Genomic DNA, 17,040 nt, shown 5'->3' on the forward strand with positions numbered 1-17,040 from the left:
GCATCTCTGATGCTGGGGACTTCAGGAGGAGGCCGAGATGGATCAGCCACTCGGCACTTCTAGCTGAAGATTGTTGCAAATGCTTCAGCCTTATCTTATGCACTGATGTGCTGGGCTCCCCCATCATTGAGGATGGGGATATTTGTGGAGCCACCTCCTCCGGTTAGTTGTTTAATTGTCCACCTTCATTCACGACTGGATGTGGCAAGACTGCCAAGCTTAGATCTGATCCGTTGGTTATGGAATTGCTTAGCTCTGTCTTTGCATGCTGCTTACGCAGTTTGGCACGCAAGTAGTCCTGGGTTGTAGCTTCACCAGGTTGGGATGTCATTTAGAGGTATGCCTGGTGCTGTTCCTGGCATGCCCTCCTGCAGTCTTCACTGAATCAGGGTTGGTCTCCTTGCTTGTTGGTAATGGTAGAGTGGGTATATGCCGAGCCATGAGGTTACAGATTGTGGTTGAGTCCAGTTCTGCTGCTGCTGATGGCCCACAGCACCTCATGGATGCCCAGTTTTGCATTGCTAGATCTGTTTGAAGTCTATCCCATTTAGCACGGTGGTAGTGCCACACAACACGATGGAGGGTATCCTCAATGTGAAGGTGGGACTTTGTCTCCACAAGGACGTGTCATGGTCACTCTTACCAATACTATCATGGACAGATGCATCTACAGCAGGCAGATTGGTGAGGACAAGGTCAAGTATGTTTTTCCCTCTTGTTGGTTCCCTCACCACCTGCCGCAGACGCAGTCTAGCAGCTATGTCCTTTCGGACTTGGCCAGCTTGGTCAGTAGTGGTGCTAACGAACCACTCTTGGTGATGGACATTGAAGTCCCCCCCCACCCAGAGTACATTCTGTGCCCTTGCCACCCTCAGTGCTTCCTCCAAGTTCTGTTCAACATGGAGGAGTACTGATTAATCAGCTGAGAGAGGACAGTAGGTGGTAATCAGCAGGAACTTTCCTTGCCCATGATTGACCTGATGCCATGAGACTTCATGGGGTCTGGAGTCAATGTTGAAGACTCCCAGGGCAACTCCTTCCCGACTGTTTACCACTGTGCCGCCACCTCTGCTGGGTCTGTCCTGCCGGTGGGACAAGACATACCCGGGGATTGTGATTGCGATGTCTGGGACATTGTCTGTTAGGTATGATTCCATGAGTACGACTATGTCAGGCTGCTGCTTGACTAATCTGTGACAGCTCTCCCAACTTTGGCACAAGCCCCCAGATGTTAGTAAGGAGGACCTTGCAGGGTCGACAGGGCTGAGTGTGCCGTTATCATTTCCGGTGCCTAGGTCGATGACGGGTGGTCCGTCCAGTTTCATTCCTTCTTGACTTTGTAGCAGTTAGATACAACTGAATGGCTTGCTGGGCCATTTCAGAGGGCATTTAAGAGTCGATCAGATTGCTGTGGGTCTGGAGTCACATGTAGGCCAGACCAGGTAAGGACAGCAAATTTCCTTCCCTGAAGGACATTAGTGAACCAGATGGGTTTTTACAACAATCGACAATGATTTAATTTCTTGTTTCAGTTGATAACTAGTCTGAAACTCTGAAATGTTGTGCTCCAAACCAACAGCAGCACAAAATTACCCCAGCTCTGAGCCAAAAGGATAGCTTCAGCTCAATTTGCTCTTCCATGTGAGCTCCCAGGAAGGTTGAATGGGGAAATTCACCCTGCTGGCTTTCACATGATCTCCAAGGATTGGGGAGGCCCTATCTGTGTTGAACTAGCTGCTCACAGTCATGGCAGTGGTAGCGATGCTCCCAATGGTTTCAGTGTTCCTGGGCTCGAGAAAGGGAGATGGGGAAATCAGCCGGAGACCCCACTCCTGATCACTTTCCAAGGACTTTTGCTTGCATGTGTATGTGCGCACATGCATGTGTGTATAGGCATCAGGTGATAAAGAATCAGACACAGCCGTGACATTTCTCACAGTTAAATAACCTGCTGACACTACGGGCAGGATTTTCAGTCGGCTGTGCGGTTGGGATCGGAGGTGGATGGGCCCGCAGTCTTGCACTGCCTGTCATCGTGCCAGTTCGGCATCTTGATCCTGACATGAGCCATTCTTAGAGAGGCCTGATCAGGGTCAGAACAGCTACCTGGTCACAAGCATCAAGTAGCCAATGGAGGACTATTAAGGGGCCATTAAGGCCCCTTTCCTCCTCCGTCAGGGATTTCCATTTGATATGTGGACTTGCACATTGGGCTGAAACACGGCCAGTGCGTCAGGACGGCCTCACAGTGGAAAAGGGGGGGCTGTGATTAATCCAGCGAGGGACCCTCCACCTGTACCTGTCATCGCCATCGAGCCACAGCCGCAGCTGCTGGCTGTCCCATGGAAGGGTTGCTCCTCCACCATCAAGGCCAGGCCGCTGTGGCCATTAAAATTTTTTTTAAATCTGACATTTTCTTCAGAAGGCACCTTCATGTTGAGGCGCCCTCTCTCCCCCCATGATGAATCAGCAGCTCCCACCTCAGTCGGTGGGCCTGCCAATGTGTCAGCGCTGAAAGGCCTCCCATTGGCCCTCCAACCTCAGGAGCCTGCCCACCATCCTTAATTGGATATAAACCCATTCCCTGGCCATTAATTGGCTGACACTTTAAAAATTGAGGCGGGCTTGCCAGGAATACGCTGTGCGGGGTTGGGACCTGAAACTGGTCCCGCGCAGGTTCTCGACCCTGAATGAGAATCCAGCCATTGGGGCTGAATTTAATGAGCCCCATAGAGACGGGAATGGAGACGGGGACCCATAAAATTGCATCGGAAGGCAGGGTGGGGGGGGTGGAGTGCCTGTTGCCTTCCCGATGCCTTCCAATTTAGTCCAAGGCAGGGAAGGCTGGTCTTCCCACCCGAGGCTAATGGAGGCCCTTCTGGCCAGTTAATGGCCACTTAAGGACCTCTTCTCACCTCCACCTCAATTTTGAGGGAGATGGCTGGGCTTCCTATCGTGGGGAGACGCCGCCAGGTAAAGCCTGGCAGCCTCCTAGTGGGATTGGGGTGGTGTCACTTCTTTGGGGGAAATCAAGAGAAAATATTAGAAGCTGTTATTAAAGACGTAATAGTAGGGCACTTAGAAAAATTCAAGATAATCAGGCAGAGTCAACATGGTTTTGTGAAAGGGAAATTATATTTAAGCAATTTATTGGAATTCTTTGAAGAAGTAACGTGTGCTGTGGATAAAGGGAACCCGGTGGAAGTACTGTACTTAAATTTCCAGAAGGCATTTGATAAGGTTCCACATCAAAGGTTTTTGCGGAAAATAAAAGCTCATGGTGTAGTGGGTAACACATTGGCGTGAATAGAAGATTGGCTAGCTAACAGGAAACAGAGAATAGGCATAAATGGGTCATTTTCTGGTTGGCAAGATGTAACAAGTGGTGTGCCGCAGGGATCTGTGCTGGGGCCTCAACCTTTTACAATTTACATAAATGACTTGGATGAAGGGACTGAAGGTATGGTTGCTAAATTTGCTGATGACACAAAGAAAGGTCAGAAAGTGAGTTGTGAAGAGGACAGAAGGAGGCTACAAAGGGATATAGATAGGTTAAGTGAATAAATAAAGATCTGCAAATGGAATACAATGTGGGCAAATGTGAATTTGTCCATTTTGACAGGAAGAATAAAAAGAAGCATATTATCTAAATGGTGAGAGATTGCAGAGCTCTGAGATGCAGAGGAATCTGGGTGTCCTAGTGCATGAATCACAAAAGGTTAGTATGCAGGTTCAGCAAGTAATGCGGAAAGCTAATAAAATCTTATCATTTATTGTGAGAGGAATTGAATAAAAAAGTAGGGAGGTTAAGTTTCAGTTATACAGGGCATTGGTGAGACCACATCTGGAGTACTGTGTACTGTTCATCTCCTTATTTAAGGAAGGATGTAAGTGTGTTGGAGGCAGTTCAGAGAAGGTTTACTAGACTGATACCTGGAATGGGTGGGTTGTCTTATGAGGAAAGGTTGGATAGGCTAGGCTTGTATCCGCTGGAGTTTAGGAGAGTAAGAGGCGACTTGATTGAAATATACAAGATCCTGTGGAGTTTTGATAGGGTGGATGTGGAAAGGATGTTTCTCCTTGTAGGAGAATCCAGAACTAGAGATCACTATTTAAAAATAAGGGGTTGTTCAGTTAAGACAGATATGAGGAGAAATTTTTTCTCTCAAAGTGTCATGAGTCTTTGGAACTCTCTTCCTCAAAAGGCAGTGGAAGTAGAGTCTTTGAATATTTTTAAGGCAGAGGTAGATAGATGTTTGATAAGCAAGGGGGTGAAAGGTTATCGGGGTAGGCGAGAATGTGGAGTCGAGGTTACAATCAGATCAGCTGTTATCTTATTGAATGGCAGAGCAGGCTCAAGGGGCCAAGTGGCCTACTCCTGCTCCTAATTCGTATGTCCTGGCGACGATTGCCGTCGCCCCCGCCCCTCCCCCCCAGGAAGACACATACCCAACCTTACCAATTCCTCCCCCCACCCCGTCGCTGGGGTCTGCCTGGATGGCCCCAGCAAACCCCGCCCCACTCACATTTCCTGGGGTCTCCTTCTTATTCAGTGCTGCAGGGCTTCCTGCAGTATTGGCAGTGGCCACCACTCCCAGTGGTGTTGCTGGTCCTGCAGAGCTGCCAGCCTTCCGATTGGCAGGAGCTCATCCCTTAAAGAGACAGTGTTCCCGCCAGCGTGCAACTAAATTGTCTGCTCGCCGTGAATTGGCTGCAGGGGTCTGAAGGAGGGCCGAAGCTGGGTCTCCTCACACCTTCCAGCCCGCCGCTGGGACCCCTGTCGCAAGAATACAATTCTGCCCACTCCCTGGGCTAAGTGGATGACTGTCAATGCCTGAGGAACTAAACCCCAGCATTTGCCACCATCTTTATTAAAGGAATGGAAAACATTTTGGACGGTAATGAATGAGGGAAGGATGTTTCAAAGCTCTTCACAGTAAATTCATCACTAGTAAAATGCACAATTATTATTGTTACAGAGGTAAAAGCAGTCGTTAATTTGTGCACAGATAGGTCCTGCAAACAGCAATGGATAAATGACTGGATAGCTTGTTTTTTACTGGTAATTGGTTGATGAATGTTGGCTAGGACATTGAGAGAGCTCCATGCTCTTCTTCAAAGAATCTTTTACATCCACCTAGCACCTTAGACAATGCAGCACTCACACTGAACCTAATTAGAGGAAAACTATCTATGGAATCCAATAGCACAGAGGACACTATTTAACCTGGATAGAGGAACCAAAGCTCTACATTAAATCAATAAGAATATATACCACTCGTATATGTGAGAACATAGGCTACATCTATATCAGTGAGAGTATATATTGTCCCTATATCACTGAAAATATATATCACTCCTAAATCAGTGGGAATATAGACCACTCTGATGTCAGTATGAATATATACCATCTCTATATCATTAAAGCATAATAGCCCAAAGTCAGGATGAATATCAACCACCCCTATTTAGGTATGGAAACATACGTGCAATTTATTCATTTTGTGAAACAAATGTTAAATTAAAAACTCTTTAAACCTGATCCCTTAATTGTTTAAACATCTGCCTGTTTTCCTGTTTCAACCTCTTTCTTTATAATCTTTGGAATTGAAATATAATGTCAATTAAAAAGAAAACGTTATCAGACATATGTTGGCTTTAGAGGTGACAAATTGGACTGGGAGCCTTTTGGACATCACCAGTCAGCAACAGGCCTCAGTATGGGTGATGTTAATGAACCTGCTCAATTACGTGGGAAGTGTGCATAAAAACTGAGGCAGAAGGAGCTCTTTCCACTCAGCGGCTCTGAATTTCGAATTCTGAGTGTGTTTCAGTGGCAGATTGTCCCTTTCTCTGAGCTCAGTCACATGACCTCCCCTAGTACCCCCTGAATCACTCTGACCTGATGAGGCTGTCTCCCAGAGGACCATTAATTCATAGTCGTCTCAGAAACTGCCTGACAGCTCTAATTTTTTCTGGGCAAACAGCCACAGCAGCAATAAAATGATGCTATTACCCGCACAGGGACAAGGAAGATGCATTAACCCCATGACTCCGGGACAATGAAAGCACAAAAACGTTAAATATTTCACTCCCAACAGACTTCAGCATCAATTTTTAAATAAATGTTCAGCATGACCACAATCTTTTATGACTAATGTATGACTGGCCTCTGTTTTACCTTGTTGGTGAATGTGATTCTATTGCATGAATGCCAGTTGTGGCTATGCAGCTGGAATAGCAAGGTGGCAGCCATTTTGAGCATCAAAGGAGCAAAAAGGATTTAAAGCAGCCCGGTATCTTATTTTGGTAATGTGATAATTGTCTAAAAAATTTGCTATACAAGTCAAACATCGTGTTTTTAAACCCTGTCCTTTCCCCCAGTTTTATCCAGGTGAGCAGGCCTCTTATCTCCTGAAGTACACTTATCAGTTTAAAGTGGGAAGAGTGGACAGGAGCCGTTATTGCATGAAAATAACAACAACTTGCATTTATATAGCTCCTTTAACATAGTAAAACTTTCCAAAGCACTTCACTGGAGTGTTATCAAACAAAACAAAACCGAGACACATAAGCAGATGTTAGGACATGCGACCAAAAGCTTAGCCTAAGAGGTAGTTTTTAAGAAGACAGCAGTAGAGCGATGGAAAGATTTAGGAAGGGAGCTTAGGGCCTAGGCATATGAAGACATGGCAGCCAATGCTGGAGCAATTGGGGATACACTAAAGACCAGAATTGGAGGAGTGCAGAGTTCTCAGAGGATAGAGTAAGGGTTGCCACCTGCTTCCATGGAAATGAGCAGCCCTAAGATGATTTGGGTGCAGGAGGGGTGTTGATGTATTTTCATTTGTGCGCCTTGGAACTAGGTTCTGGGATCGCGATTTGGGAGAGAGACTTTCTATATTTACAATGGGAGCTGGATGCCACTGCCTGTAAATGCATTGGACTCCACTGGGTTACGGAAAGACTCAGAACTCAAAACATGTGGGAATGAGCCCCCTCGCTCAATCCACTTCACTAAAACATTGGCCTTCTTGGGACCATGATTATGTCAGTGTCTGAACCTCAGCTTGTAGCAGTTGAGTTGGACTGAGGGAAAAGCACATCACTGCACCTGGAAGTGTTTGCCTTGTGTAAAAAGATTAACTTCAACAGTTTATAATCCGCAAAATACATCCCTTCTTTGAAATCACTGTGGATTTTAGTGAGAAATTATCACAAAGGGTGTTTTGTTTTAATGTAACTGTCTTGTGATCTCAATGACGAGTTTATAAAGCTTACTTCTGTTTAAACTGATCCGAAGCTGCATCAAATTCAGCATGAGGGAGGGGTTTAATGGAAGGCATGAGAGCAACATTAACAGAAATCATAGTTGAGAACCTACTATACTCGCAATTTCATTAGTAGGTCATTCATTATGGAGCAAACATTCTCACATTTTCAATGGGAGGAAATTGAAGCTTACATTAGCAAGCTGGTTCCATTTTTAAGGCTGTATTGATATGACCTTTTATTGTTCTGCAACTATAAAAATATTCCGAAAAAATGTAAATCAGTATTTTGGAAAAAAAATTCATACCAAATAAAGGGAATGTGCAAAACTAGTAGATGTGCTATGGAACACAGAAACAGGAATGGGCCATTCAGCTTCTCGAGTCTGCTTCACTATTCATTTAGCTTATGGCTGATCTGTACCTCAGCTGTGTTTACCCACCATAACCCTTAATACCATCATCTGTCAAAAATCTATCAATCTTAGTTTTGATAGCTCCAATTGACACAGCATCCAAAGCTTTTTAAAAGACAGCGTTCTGGACTTCTACTACTCTTTGTGTAAAGAAGTGCTTCCAGTTATCACCCCTAAGCAACCTGGCTCTAATTTTAAGGTTAGGTCCTCTTGTTCTGGACTCCTGCACCTAACGAATTAGTTTCTCTCTATCTACCTCCAGAGATCTAAGTACATGAGGTTGTGCTGCACTGTTGGAGGCATTGTGTTTCACATGAAAAGTTAAACAGAAGTGCTATCTGCCCTCTTCGGTGTATGTAAATGATCTCATGTTACTATACAAAAAATACCTGGGGAGTTGTCCTGGCCAATATTTATTCTTCAACCACCACCACCAAAAACATTATTCGGTCATTCATCCCATTGCATATTGTGGGATCTTGCTGTGTGCAAACTGGAGCTGCATTTCCTACATTGCCACAGTGGCTGCGCTTAAAAAGTACTTTATTGCCTATGTTGCACTTTGGAACATCCTGAGGTCATGAAAGGCACTATATAAATGAAAATTCTTTCTGTCAATATATGATGTATTGCAGCATTTCTGAAAGATTGTGGTAAAATATGTTTTTGTCTGCATAGGTTCCTTATGCAGCAGCTGGCCAAGTCTTCTTCAACAGCAGCTTCCAAACCTATGACCTCTCCACCCAGAAGGACAAGGGGACCAAGCGCATGGAACATCACCATGGTCTGGAAGGCAGCTCATCACCACCTTCTCAAGGGCAATAAATACTGACCTTGCCAGTACACTTGCCTCACACATCCCATGAATGAATAGAAAAAAAATATTCATTCACAGTGCTACTCATGGTTCCTGTGCGCTGTCTTTGTACTGTGCTACATACTTTTGTTCTTGCAAGTAAAAGCTGATTAATATGCATCCGTGTCTTGGTTTCTATCAAACAATGTGAAAACATATAGTGTCGGGAAGGCTGTGCCTGATTCTTATCACAACAAAAGGTAGTTTAATATGCTAATGTAGATTGAATGCAGAATTTAAGGGGACTATTGGGTAAACAGTATCTTTGATAGTTGACTGTTAATTACCAGCCAGTGCAGATAATTCAAAGTTACTTGACACAGGTCACGGAAGCAAGACATCCCATTCAATTTTAAAACATTCTCGGTGATTAAGATGCTGGGGATAGAGGATTTAATTGATAACAGTGACTTAGGTACCTCAGGACAGAGCCAATGATTACTTGGCGCTCCTTTAATGGATAGTTTTGCAGGCGGGAGCTTCCAATTGTGGGTTTATCTGAAACTTGTAAGTTAATTTACAGTTTAAAGCCACCAAAGAAACTGCTTTTATTAAGTAATTTTAATTCCACTCTGACCTCTCTATCTACAGCTTCCTACACTGTTCTAATGAAACTCAACAGAAGCTCGAGGCACAGCACTCATCTTTTACTTCACAGTCTTCCAGACACAACACTGAGTTCAACAAATCTTTTGGACAGTAACTTTTGGTAATGATTCTGCCGTTTCCATTTACCCATCCTTTGCATCCATCTCTTGTTTCTCTACCTGTCCCATTACCACCCCCTTTTGCCTTGCCCCATTATCCCTTTTGTCATTTCATCAGTCTTGCCTTCCACTCTATCCCAGACCTTTCCTTTTGTTCTTTCTTCCCCTCCCCTCTTTCCCTGCCTCTGTACTTGCTTAAAACCTGTTACATCTCCTTTTTCCAGTTCTGATGACAGGTCATTAACCTGAAACATTAACCTGTTTCTATCTCCAAAGATGGTGCTTGACCTGCTGAGTGTTTCTAGCATTTTCTGTTTTTGTTTCCAACAACTTCTGTTCTTATTTTAGATTTCCAGCATCCAGAGGAATTTGCTTCTCAAGGGCAATTAGGAGGGCAACAAATGCTGGCCTTTCCAGCGATGCCTACATCCCATGAAAGATTGAAAAAATCTGAACTAGTTTGACTCTGTGACAGTCGTTCACCATGTAAGAAGTCAGCATTCATTTTCAAGCTTCAAAGCATGTTGAAAGATAGTTCATGGAGAGACACCTTTATTATCGCAAAAGAGAGAAAAATTTATAGATTCCTGAAAATTAGCTGGTGCTGATTACTACTCTGTCTCAGATAAATAATTTGCTGGTTTGTAGCCTGTGTTTCAGTTTGATAATATATGTGTTCCATTTGGCCAGTGAAAACGAGAATCAGATGACACATTTCAAATGAACTGGCATACAACAGCAAGGATTGTCTTATTGATCCCTATTCATTGATCCCTCTCATTCATCTAGATATTGGACAAGCAAAGACGCACTCCAGTTCATAGAGGGCATAAGATCCACTTATGGGAGTAATCTGTGTTAATGAACTTGAGTAGAATACCTAGCATAAAACTGGCTAGGATGGCAACCTTCAACAAAAGGTTAGTGAGTAAAACTTAAAATGTAAGGATAGATCTTCTGATTTGCAAAGGTCATCATAGTGCATTCCTTTGTGTGCTATTTTTACACAGGTGTTAAGCCACAGTTAATGCTTGTATAGAAACACCACACACAGCATGAGCAGGTTAATCATTCACTCATGAACTTCATCAATTAGAAGATATACACTATACTGTTATCCAACTATAAAATACCTAGAGAATGCTAGTTCTGGAGACTTGGAAAGACAGGCTTAGATAATAAGGGGGAAGCTCACATGGTTACTGAACATCATATAATTAAAATTAATGTGTTCATTATGCCATATCACAAGTTAATTACAGATGAAGAAAGCCATTCAGTCTATTTTAGTTTATCCATCCAGAAAGATCATGAATTCCTCCCATTGTAGCAAGTCAACAGTCAATTTCTAACAAAGTATAACATCACAGTTTATCATGTCCCCTTCCCTCTCCAGGAGTGCAGTGTTGGTGGTGTAAACCAGTGGTTCCAAAACAATTTTTGTTGAAGAACCCGGCCCTTTTCAAATGGATTAGCAATCATGGACTCCCATCTAAATTATAATACTATATAGTGTGTGTGCCGCTCTCAGCACTCCCCCATGTGTGCTCCCCTCCTAAGTGAGCCAGTCCACTCTGTGCTACATATGTAGTGGCTGTACTCTGCCCCCAGCCCTCTGCCCGCACCAATGCCTGCCTTCGACTGCTGCTCATTTACTTATTCTTGACCATGGCGCCCTGGGCAGTCATCCATGTTGCCCACCCGTAAGGCTGGCCCTGCTCGGTAAGCATTTTCACATTATTTTGCGGATCCCCTGGAGCGTCTCTATGCATCCTCAGGAGGCTGTGGACCCCAGTTTGAGAATCACTGGTCTAAGCAGGAACTGGCAACACTTGCCCAGGGAAGGCAAACCAGTCTAAAAAAGAAAGTCTTGTATTTAAGTCGTGCTTTTCATGACCTCAGGACATCCTAAAGTGTTTGATAGCCAGTGAAGTGCTTTTATCTTGAAGTATAATGACTATCGTAATGTAGGGAATACAGCAGCTGATTTGTGCATAGCAAGAACCCAGATAATCTGTTTTTAAGTGTTGGCTGATGACCAGGACACTGGGGAGAACTTCTCTGCTCTACTTCAATATAGCGACGTGGTGTTTTTTACACCCACCTGTAAGACAGGGCCTCAATTTAATGTCTCACCTGAAAGATGACACCTCCGGCACTGCAGCACTCTCTCAGCACTGCATTTGTCTGAATTTTGTGCCCGAGTCTATGGAGTGGGATTTGAACCCACAATCTTCTGACTCAGAGGTGAGGGTATGAACAACTGACATGGCTGACACTCAGACTATCACTGGGAATAAGCAATCTGTGATCCAGACATGCGCCCAACAATCCATAGATACTTCAGGGATTCAACTCCTCCAATAAAGAATCAGCCCATGCCAGTCTACATTTGGATTTGGATAACATCATTGTAACATCATAACATCCAAATACAACTTCAAGTCACAACCATTTTAAGTGTGACATATTTTGTAATTCCTTCACTCTTGCTGGGTCAATATCCTGGAATTTTCTACCTAACAGCATTGTGAGAACACCTTCACCACAAGCACGACAAGGATTCATGGAAAAGGTCCAGCAACACCACATCAGGGCAACTTGCAATAGACAATATATATGGTCTTGGCAGCATCATCCACAACATAAAAACACAACCAGTGCCCATACTCCCCACAACCAGTGCCCACACTCTCCACAACCAGTACCCACACTCCCCACAACCAGTGCCCACACTCTCCACAACCAGTGCCCACACTCTCCACAACCAGTGCCCACACACTCCCCACAACCAGTGCCCACACTCCCCACAACCAGTGCCCACACTCTCCACAACCAGTGCCCACACTCCCCATAACCAGTGCCCACACTCTCCACAACCAGTGCCCACACACTCCCACACTCCCCTCAACCAGTGCCCCCACCCTCCACAATCAGAACCCCCACCTTCCACAACTAGAGCCTCTACTTTCCACAGCCAGTGCCTTTATTCTCCACACTTTTCCAGTGTTGTGATATTTTTAAAAGAACCATTACATACACTTCAGTGTTGGCAATCATGAGGGGTTGTACAGCAGTAAATAGGTGAACGGGGACAACGTCAGTTACATGGACAGATTGGAGAAGCTAGGATTGTTCTCCTTAGAGAAGAGAAGTTTGAGAGGAGATTTGCTAGAAGTGTTCAAATTCATGAGATGTCTGGACAGAGTAAATAGGGAGAAACTGTTCCCATTGGCGGAAGGGTTGAGAACCAGAGGATACTGATTTAAGATGAATGGCAGAAGAACCAACGGCAACATGAGGTAAAAAAAAATTTATGCAGCGCATGGTTAGGATCTGGAATTCACTGCGTGAGTGTGTTTTGGAGGCAGATTTAATCGTGGATTTCAAAAGGAAATTGGATAATTACCTGAAGAGAAAAAATTTGCAGGGCTACCTGGAAAGGGCGGGGACATGGGACTAGCTGAGTTGCTCTTGCAGAGAGCCGGCACAGACACGGTGGGCCGAATGGCCTCACCTGTGCTGTAACCATTGTATGATTCTAACTATGCTTTGCTCATCCTTAGCTGAACTATTGCATATTTGAAGAGCTGTCATATTGTCCCTACTGCCTGCTTCTCAGATGTGATACCAGTATAGCTTCGAAATGATCTCACATCCTCAACTGTGAATAATATCAGCATAGGGCGCAAGGCAAACACCCGTGGAAATATAGGTAAAAAGTAAAAGGTTTTTAATGAAAAATGGTCAAAAATGGTTGAATGAACGAGAATGAGAATAGAGCTGTAGGTGTGTGAGGATAGGCATCATTTCAATGTGTAACAACATGCTAGAAGTTTCTCATGGAAGTCTTTTCATAACCAAACTTTGACAGGTTTCCATACAGTAATTTAAAGCTTTAATTCTTCATACTTTGATAGATCAATGACTCCTCTCACTTCCTAGTCTTCACATCTAAGGGCCAATTTATGACTATGTGGCTCCTGAGCACAGCCTCAATTGGTGGGAGCAACATATCATGAAATCACAGGTGAGCTTCCTGAAATTTTCAACCTTTTAGCTTTAATGTGCAGATTATGATGTTCAGATCAGCCAGGGTGACATTCCATAAAATCAATGCCTTTGTGTCCTTACAGCATTTACTTTAAGTAGGGAAAGTGTACAACAGGGAAAAAGTTATACTAACAATTTCACAAAACCCACAATTTCTCCCAAAGCTGACACAGTATTCAGTGCTGACAGTATCCTGGTCCTACCTGTATGTTGGTAATTTGAAGTGTCCCGTTATCCAGCATGCTAATGCGAGGGTCATTGCCCAGGATCCTCTGCCCATCCTTTAGCCAGTGTATGCTGGGAAGGGGATTCCCAATAACATGACACTGAAGCTGTGCTGTGGAATCAACAGCGAGTGTCTGGTTAGCGGGGCCCTGGCGGATGATGGGTGGTATCCGATCTGAAGAGACTGAAACAGAAGAAGGGGACAAGTGAAGGCAAAAAAGACATTCATAAAACTGGTGTTAATGAGTAGGAGTGACTTACTCAAACTGAACAGTGCATTACGCAAAGTTCTAAATGAAGTGTAGTGTGTTACACAGGGAACTGTGTGTACTGAACGGCGTGTTACACAGGGAACTGTGTGTACTGAACGGTGTGTTACACAGGGAGCTGTGTGTACTGGATTGTGTGTTACACAGGGAGCTGTGTGTACTGGACGGTGTGTTACACAGGGAGATGTGTGTACTGGATGGTGTGTTACACAGGGAGCTGTGTGTACTGGACGGTGTGTTACACAGGGAGATGTGTGTACTGGACGGTGTGTTACACAGGGAGCTGTGTGTACTGGACTGTATGTTACACAGGGAGCTGTGTGTACTGGACGGTGTGTTACACAGGGAGCTGTGTGTACTGGACGGTGGGTTACACAGGGAGCTGTGTGTACTGGACTGTATGTTACACAGGGAGCTGTGTGTACTGGACGGTGTGTTACACAGGGAACTGTGTGTACTGGACTGTATGTTACACAAGGAGCTGTGTGTACTGGACGGTGTGTTACACGGGGAGCTGTGTGTACTGGACAGTGTGTTACACAGGGAGCTGTGTGTACTGGACAGTGTGTTACACAGGAAGCTGTGTGTACTGGACGGTGTGTTACACAGGAAGCTGTGTGTACTGGACGGTGTGTTACACAGGGAGCTGTGTGTACTGGACTGTATGTTACACAGGAAGCTGTGTGTACTGGACGGTGTGTTACACAGGGAGCTGTGTGTACTGGACGGTGTATTACACAGGGAGCTGTGTGTACTGTACAGTGTGTTACATGAGATATATTGGATAGAACAACGCATTAAACAGGGGAACTGCACTCGCTGACTGGTGTGTAACACGGTGGAGCTGTTCCAGACAATTCTGTATTATGCAGTCGAGCAGTATATAATGAGTGGTGGGGTCACACAGGAGCAGCAGTGTTGTTTGAACCGTGCATTACATGACGAAGGGAACGATTGTTCAACAAACTAACCGTGCAGCCAGTAGCTTCGGCTTGTCAGCCCAAGGCAATACTAAACAGACAGGACAGAGTCTGACAACATGGCAATGAAGCTGATTGACTGTTCTCAACTGTACTGCTCTGAGTGTTAACTCTTCAAATCGACTTTTTACGATCAGCTGAAAGGCCAGCGAGATGGATTGGTGTCTTTCCCTGTCCCCTTCACACAGCCAGAGGCAGTGGGATTTGCTCCCTTTCACACAGCTAGGCAGTTTCACCCCCATGCAATAATTAAAAAAGTCAATTAACGGTGAACATTAATTGACTGCTCTTATATCACTTGTTTCCGCAGGCAGCCAAAGTGTCAGTATATGTCTCCAATTAGACTGACATCAATCGCATTTAAATTTTCGGCATAGCCACTTTCATAAGTTACCAATTTTATAGGCAGTCTTCGTGGCTGGCACATATGTTTTAATTTAAACGTGCCTTTAATCTGTTTTATGTAAAATATGTTAAGTTCCTTGTTCCAGTTTTAATTAAGATGCTTCAGTACAAGCATAAATGTCAAATACATTGGGGCTTTGCACCAGGTCATTTTATTTAAGATTTAATAGGAGGCTCCATTTGCTCCTCATTATATTCCAGTTACTAAATTATTTTACCAGAGAGCTTTGATGCTTCATTCAGTACAAATGCCACTGGTGGTGCTGACCAATTAGCTCCCACATTCAGGCCCTAGTCTGCACTGAGTTAGTTGATTCTGCTTGGTTTTGGGTCTGGCGTGTTAAAATTACCCCGGGATAGGCAGGGTTAAAATATCAGCTGGGTTCCTGCCTCATGGTGTGAATTTTGGTGGGAAGTGCGAATCTTGAATAAGGACGGGATTCGGCTCAGCTGTGAAGCTTCCTACAGTCGAACAGCCTACCAGTGCACATTGTCAGGGATGATGCTTGTCGATGGGCACCTGAACCGCTGTTACTTGTACCCCAATACAAGAGAAAACTGGGGTAAAAATATTTGCTTTCTCTTTTCTGAACCCTCCCTACTCACAGAGCAAAGATATCAGCTTGTTTGCAGTGAGAGGTAGGTATGTTATGTGCAGCTCTAGATTACTGTCTCTGTGGAGAGTGGTGGCCCCTTTAGAGAATGTGGGTGGGGCCTGCGTTAGGCACATCCTTTTACTTTGTGGACTTGGCTTCAAATCAAACCCTGGCTAGCAAGAGGTCAGCTGCAGGTGAAATGAGTTTGGTGCAAGCTCACTTCTAGTCAGGGTAGGCCCAGGATAGGAAGCCTCAACCTAAACTGCCACTAAACCGCAATCGCATGCAGCGAAATGCAAACAACACATCTGTTGCACTGGTGTAATCAGGACCAAGGGATAGTGTTGTGACAAGCTTTACTCTGCATCCAATCATGCTGCACCTGACCTGGGAAAGCTTAACATTGATACTTGGTGGAGAGCGACGTGTCAATTTTAAGCCCGAGTCAGTTTCGGGTTGATGGGGCTGGAGTGATTGTGAAACCATTCGCTGGCCTCGGTTTCAGGGCCTGGAGTGTTTTAATTCCCCGGAGTCACCAGCACTGGGGTAACAGGTGGAATGCAGCTGTTGGCCAGCAGGCGGGAGAGGAAATCCACGTGGCTGGTAGTTTCTGGCACTAAAGGGTCGGCTCGCCGGCAAGCAGATAAGTCACAGGGAGGTTTGTTTGGCATAGTCTTGTGGGAGGGAAAGGTGGTGGGTTGTTGAGGGGCTGGTGAGGTTTGGGGGTGTTGGTGTGAATCTAGGGCAGACAAAGACTGTGGGGGGAATTTTATGCTCTGCCCCATGACGGGTTTGGAGGTAGGGGGGAGCATATAATTGGGTGGGATGGTGGTGGTTGGGGGATTCCCTTGTAAAAAGGCACATACTGCCTGAATGAGGGACTGGCATCAGGAAGAGGGGGGCTCAATGTGAGCCACCTCCCTGCCCTTGCTACCAACCACCCTACATCCCCTCTCCCACGAACGCTACCCGCAAAACCCCTCCCACCCTGACCTACCTGTGGCCTGCACCGCTCCTGGGCCTCAGGTAGGTGCTCCACCAGCAATAGCCACCCCCTCTGTGGTGGCGCTGCTTTGTTAAAGAGCTGCTGGCCTCTGATTGGCTGGACGCTCTCAGAGGGCGGGACTTCCGTTGCCAGGGTCCTTGATTCCGCGGAAGGCCAGGCGCTGTCCAGTTAAGTGCCTAATTGGCACTTGATTAATCAGGCCTCTGAAGAGACGACGTGGGGTTTTCGTTGTCACCTTTGCCAGACGTTGAGACCC

The 17,040-nt window shown here is 45.1% G+C and overlaps 1 protein-coding gene across 5 annotated transcripts in view; it reads right to left on the reverse strand.

Moving 5' to 3' along the window:
* The window catches only part of robo3 (roundabout, axon guidance receptor, homolog 3 (Drosophila)), a 514,962-nt gene that overhangs the window by 110,803 nt on the left and 387,119 nt on the right, over nucleotides 1-17,040 (reverse strand). For all 5 annotated transcript variants that reach the window (XM_068053853.1, XM_068053848.1, XM_068053850.1 and 2 more), the window contains exon 9: nucleotides 13,507-13,712. In XM_068053853.1, the coding sequence (XP_067909954.1) occupies nucleotides 13,507-13,712 (206 nt within the window). The remainder of the gene's footprint in view (nucleotides 1-13,506; nucleotides 13,713-17,040) is intronic.

Source organism: Heterodontus francisci, chromosome 22 (assembly GCF_036365525.1).
Source record: "Heterodontus francisci isolate sHetFra1 chromosome 22, sHetFra1.hap1, whole genome shotgun sequence".
Taxonomy (NCBI): Eukaryota; Metazoa; Chordata; class Chondrichthyes; order Heterodontiformes; family Heterodontidae; genus Heterodontus; species Heterodontus francisci.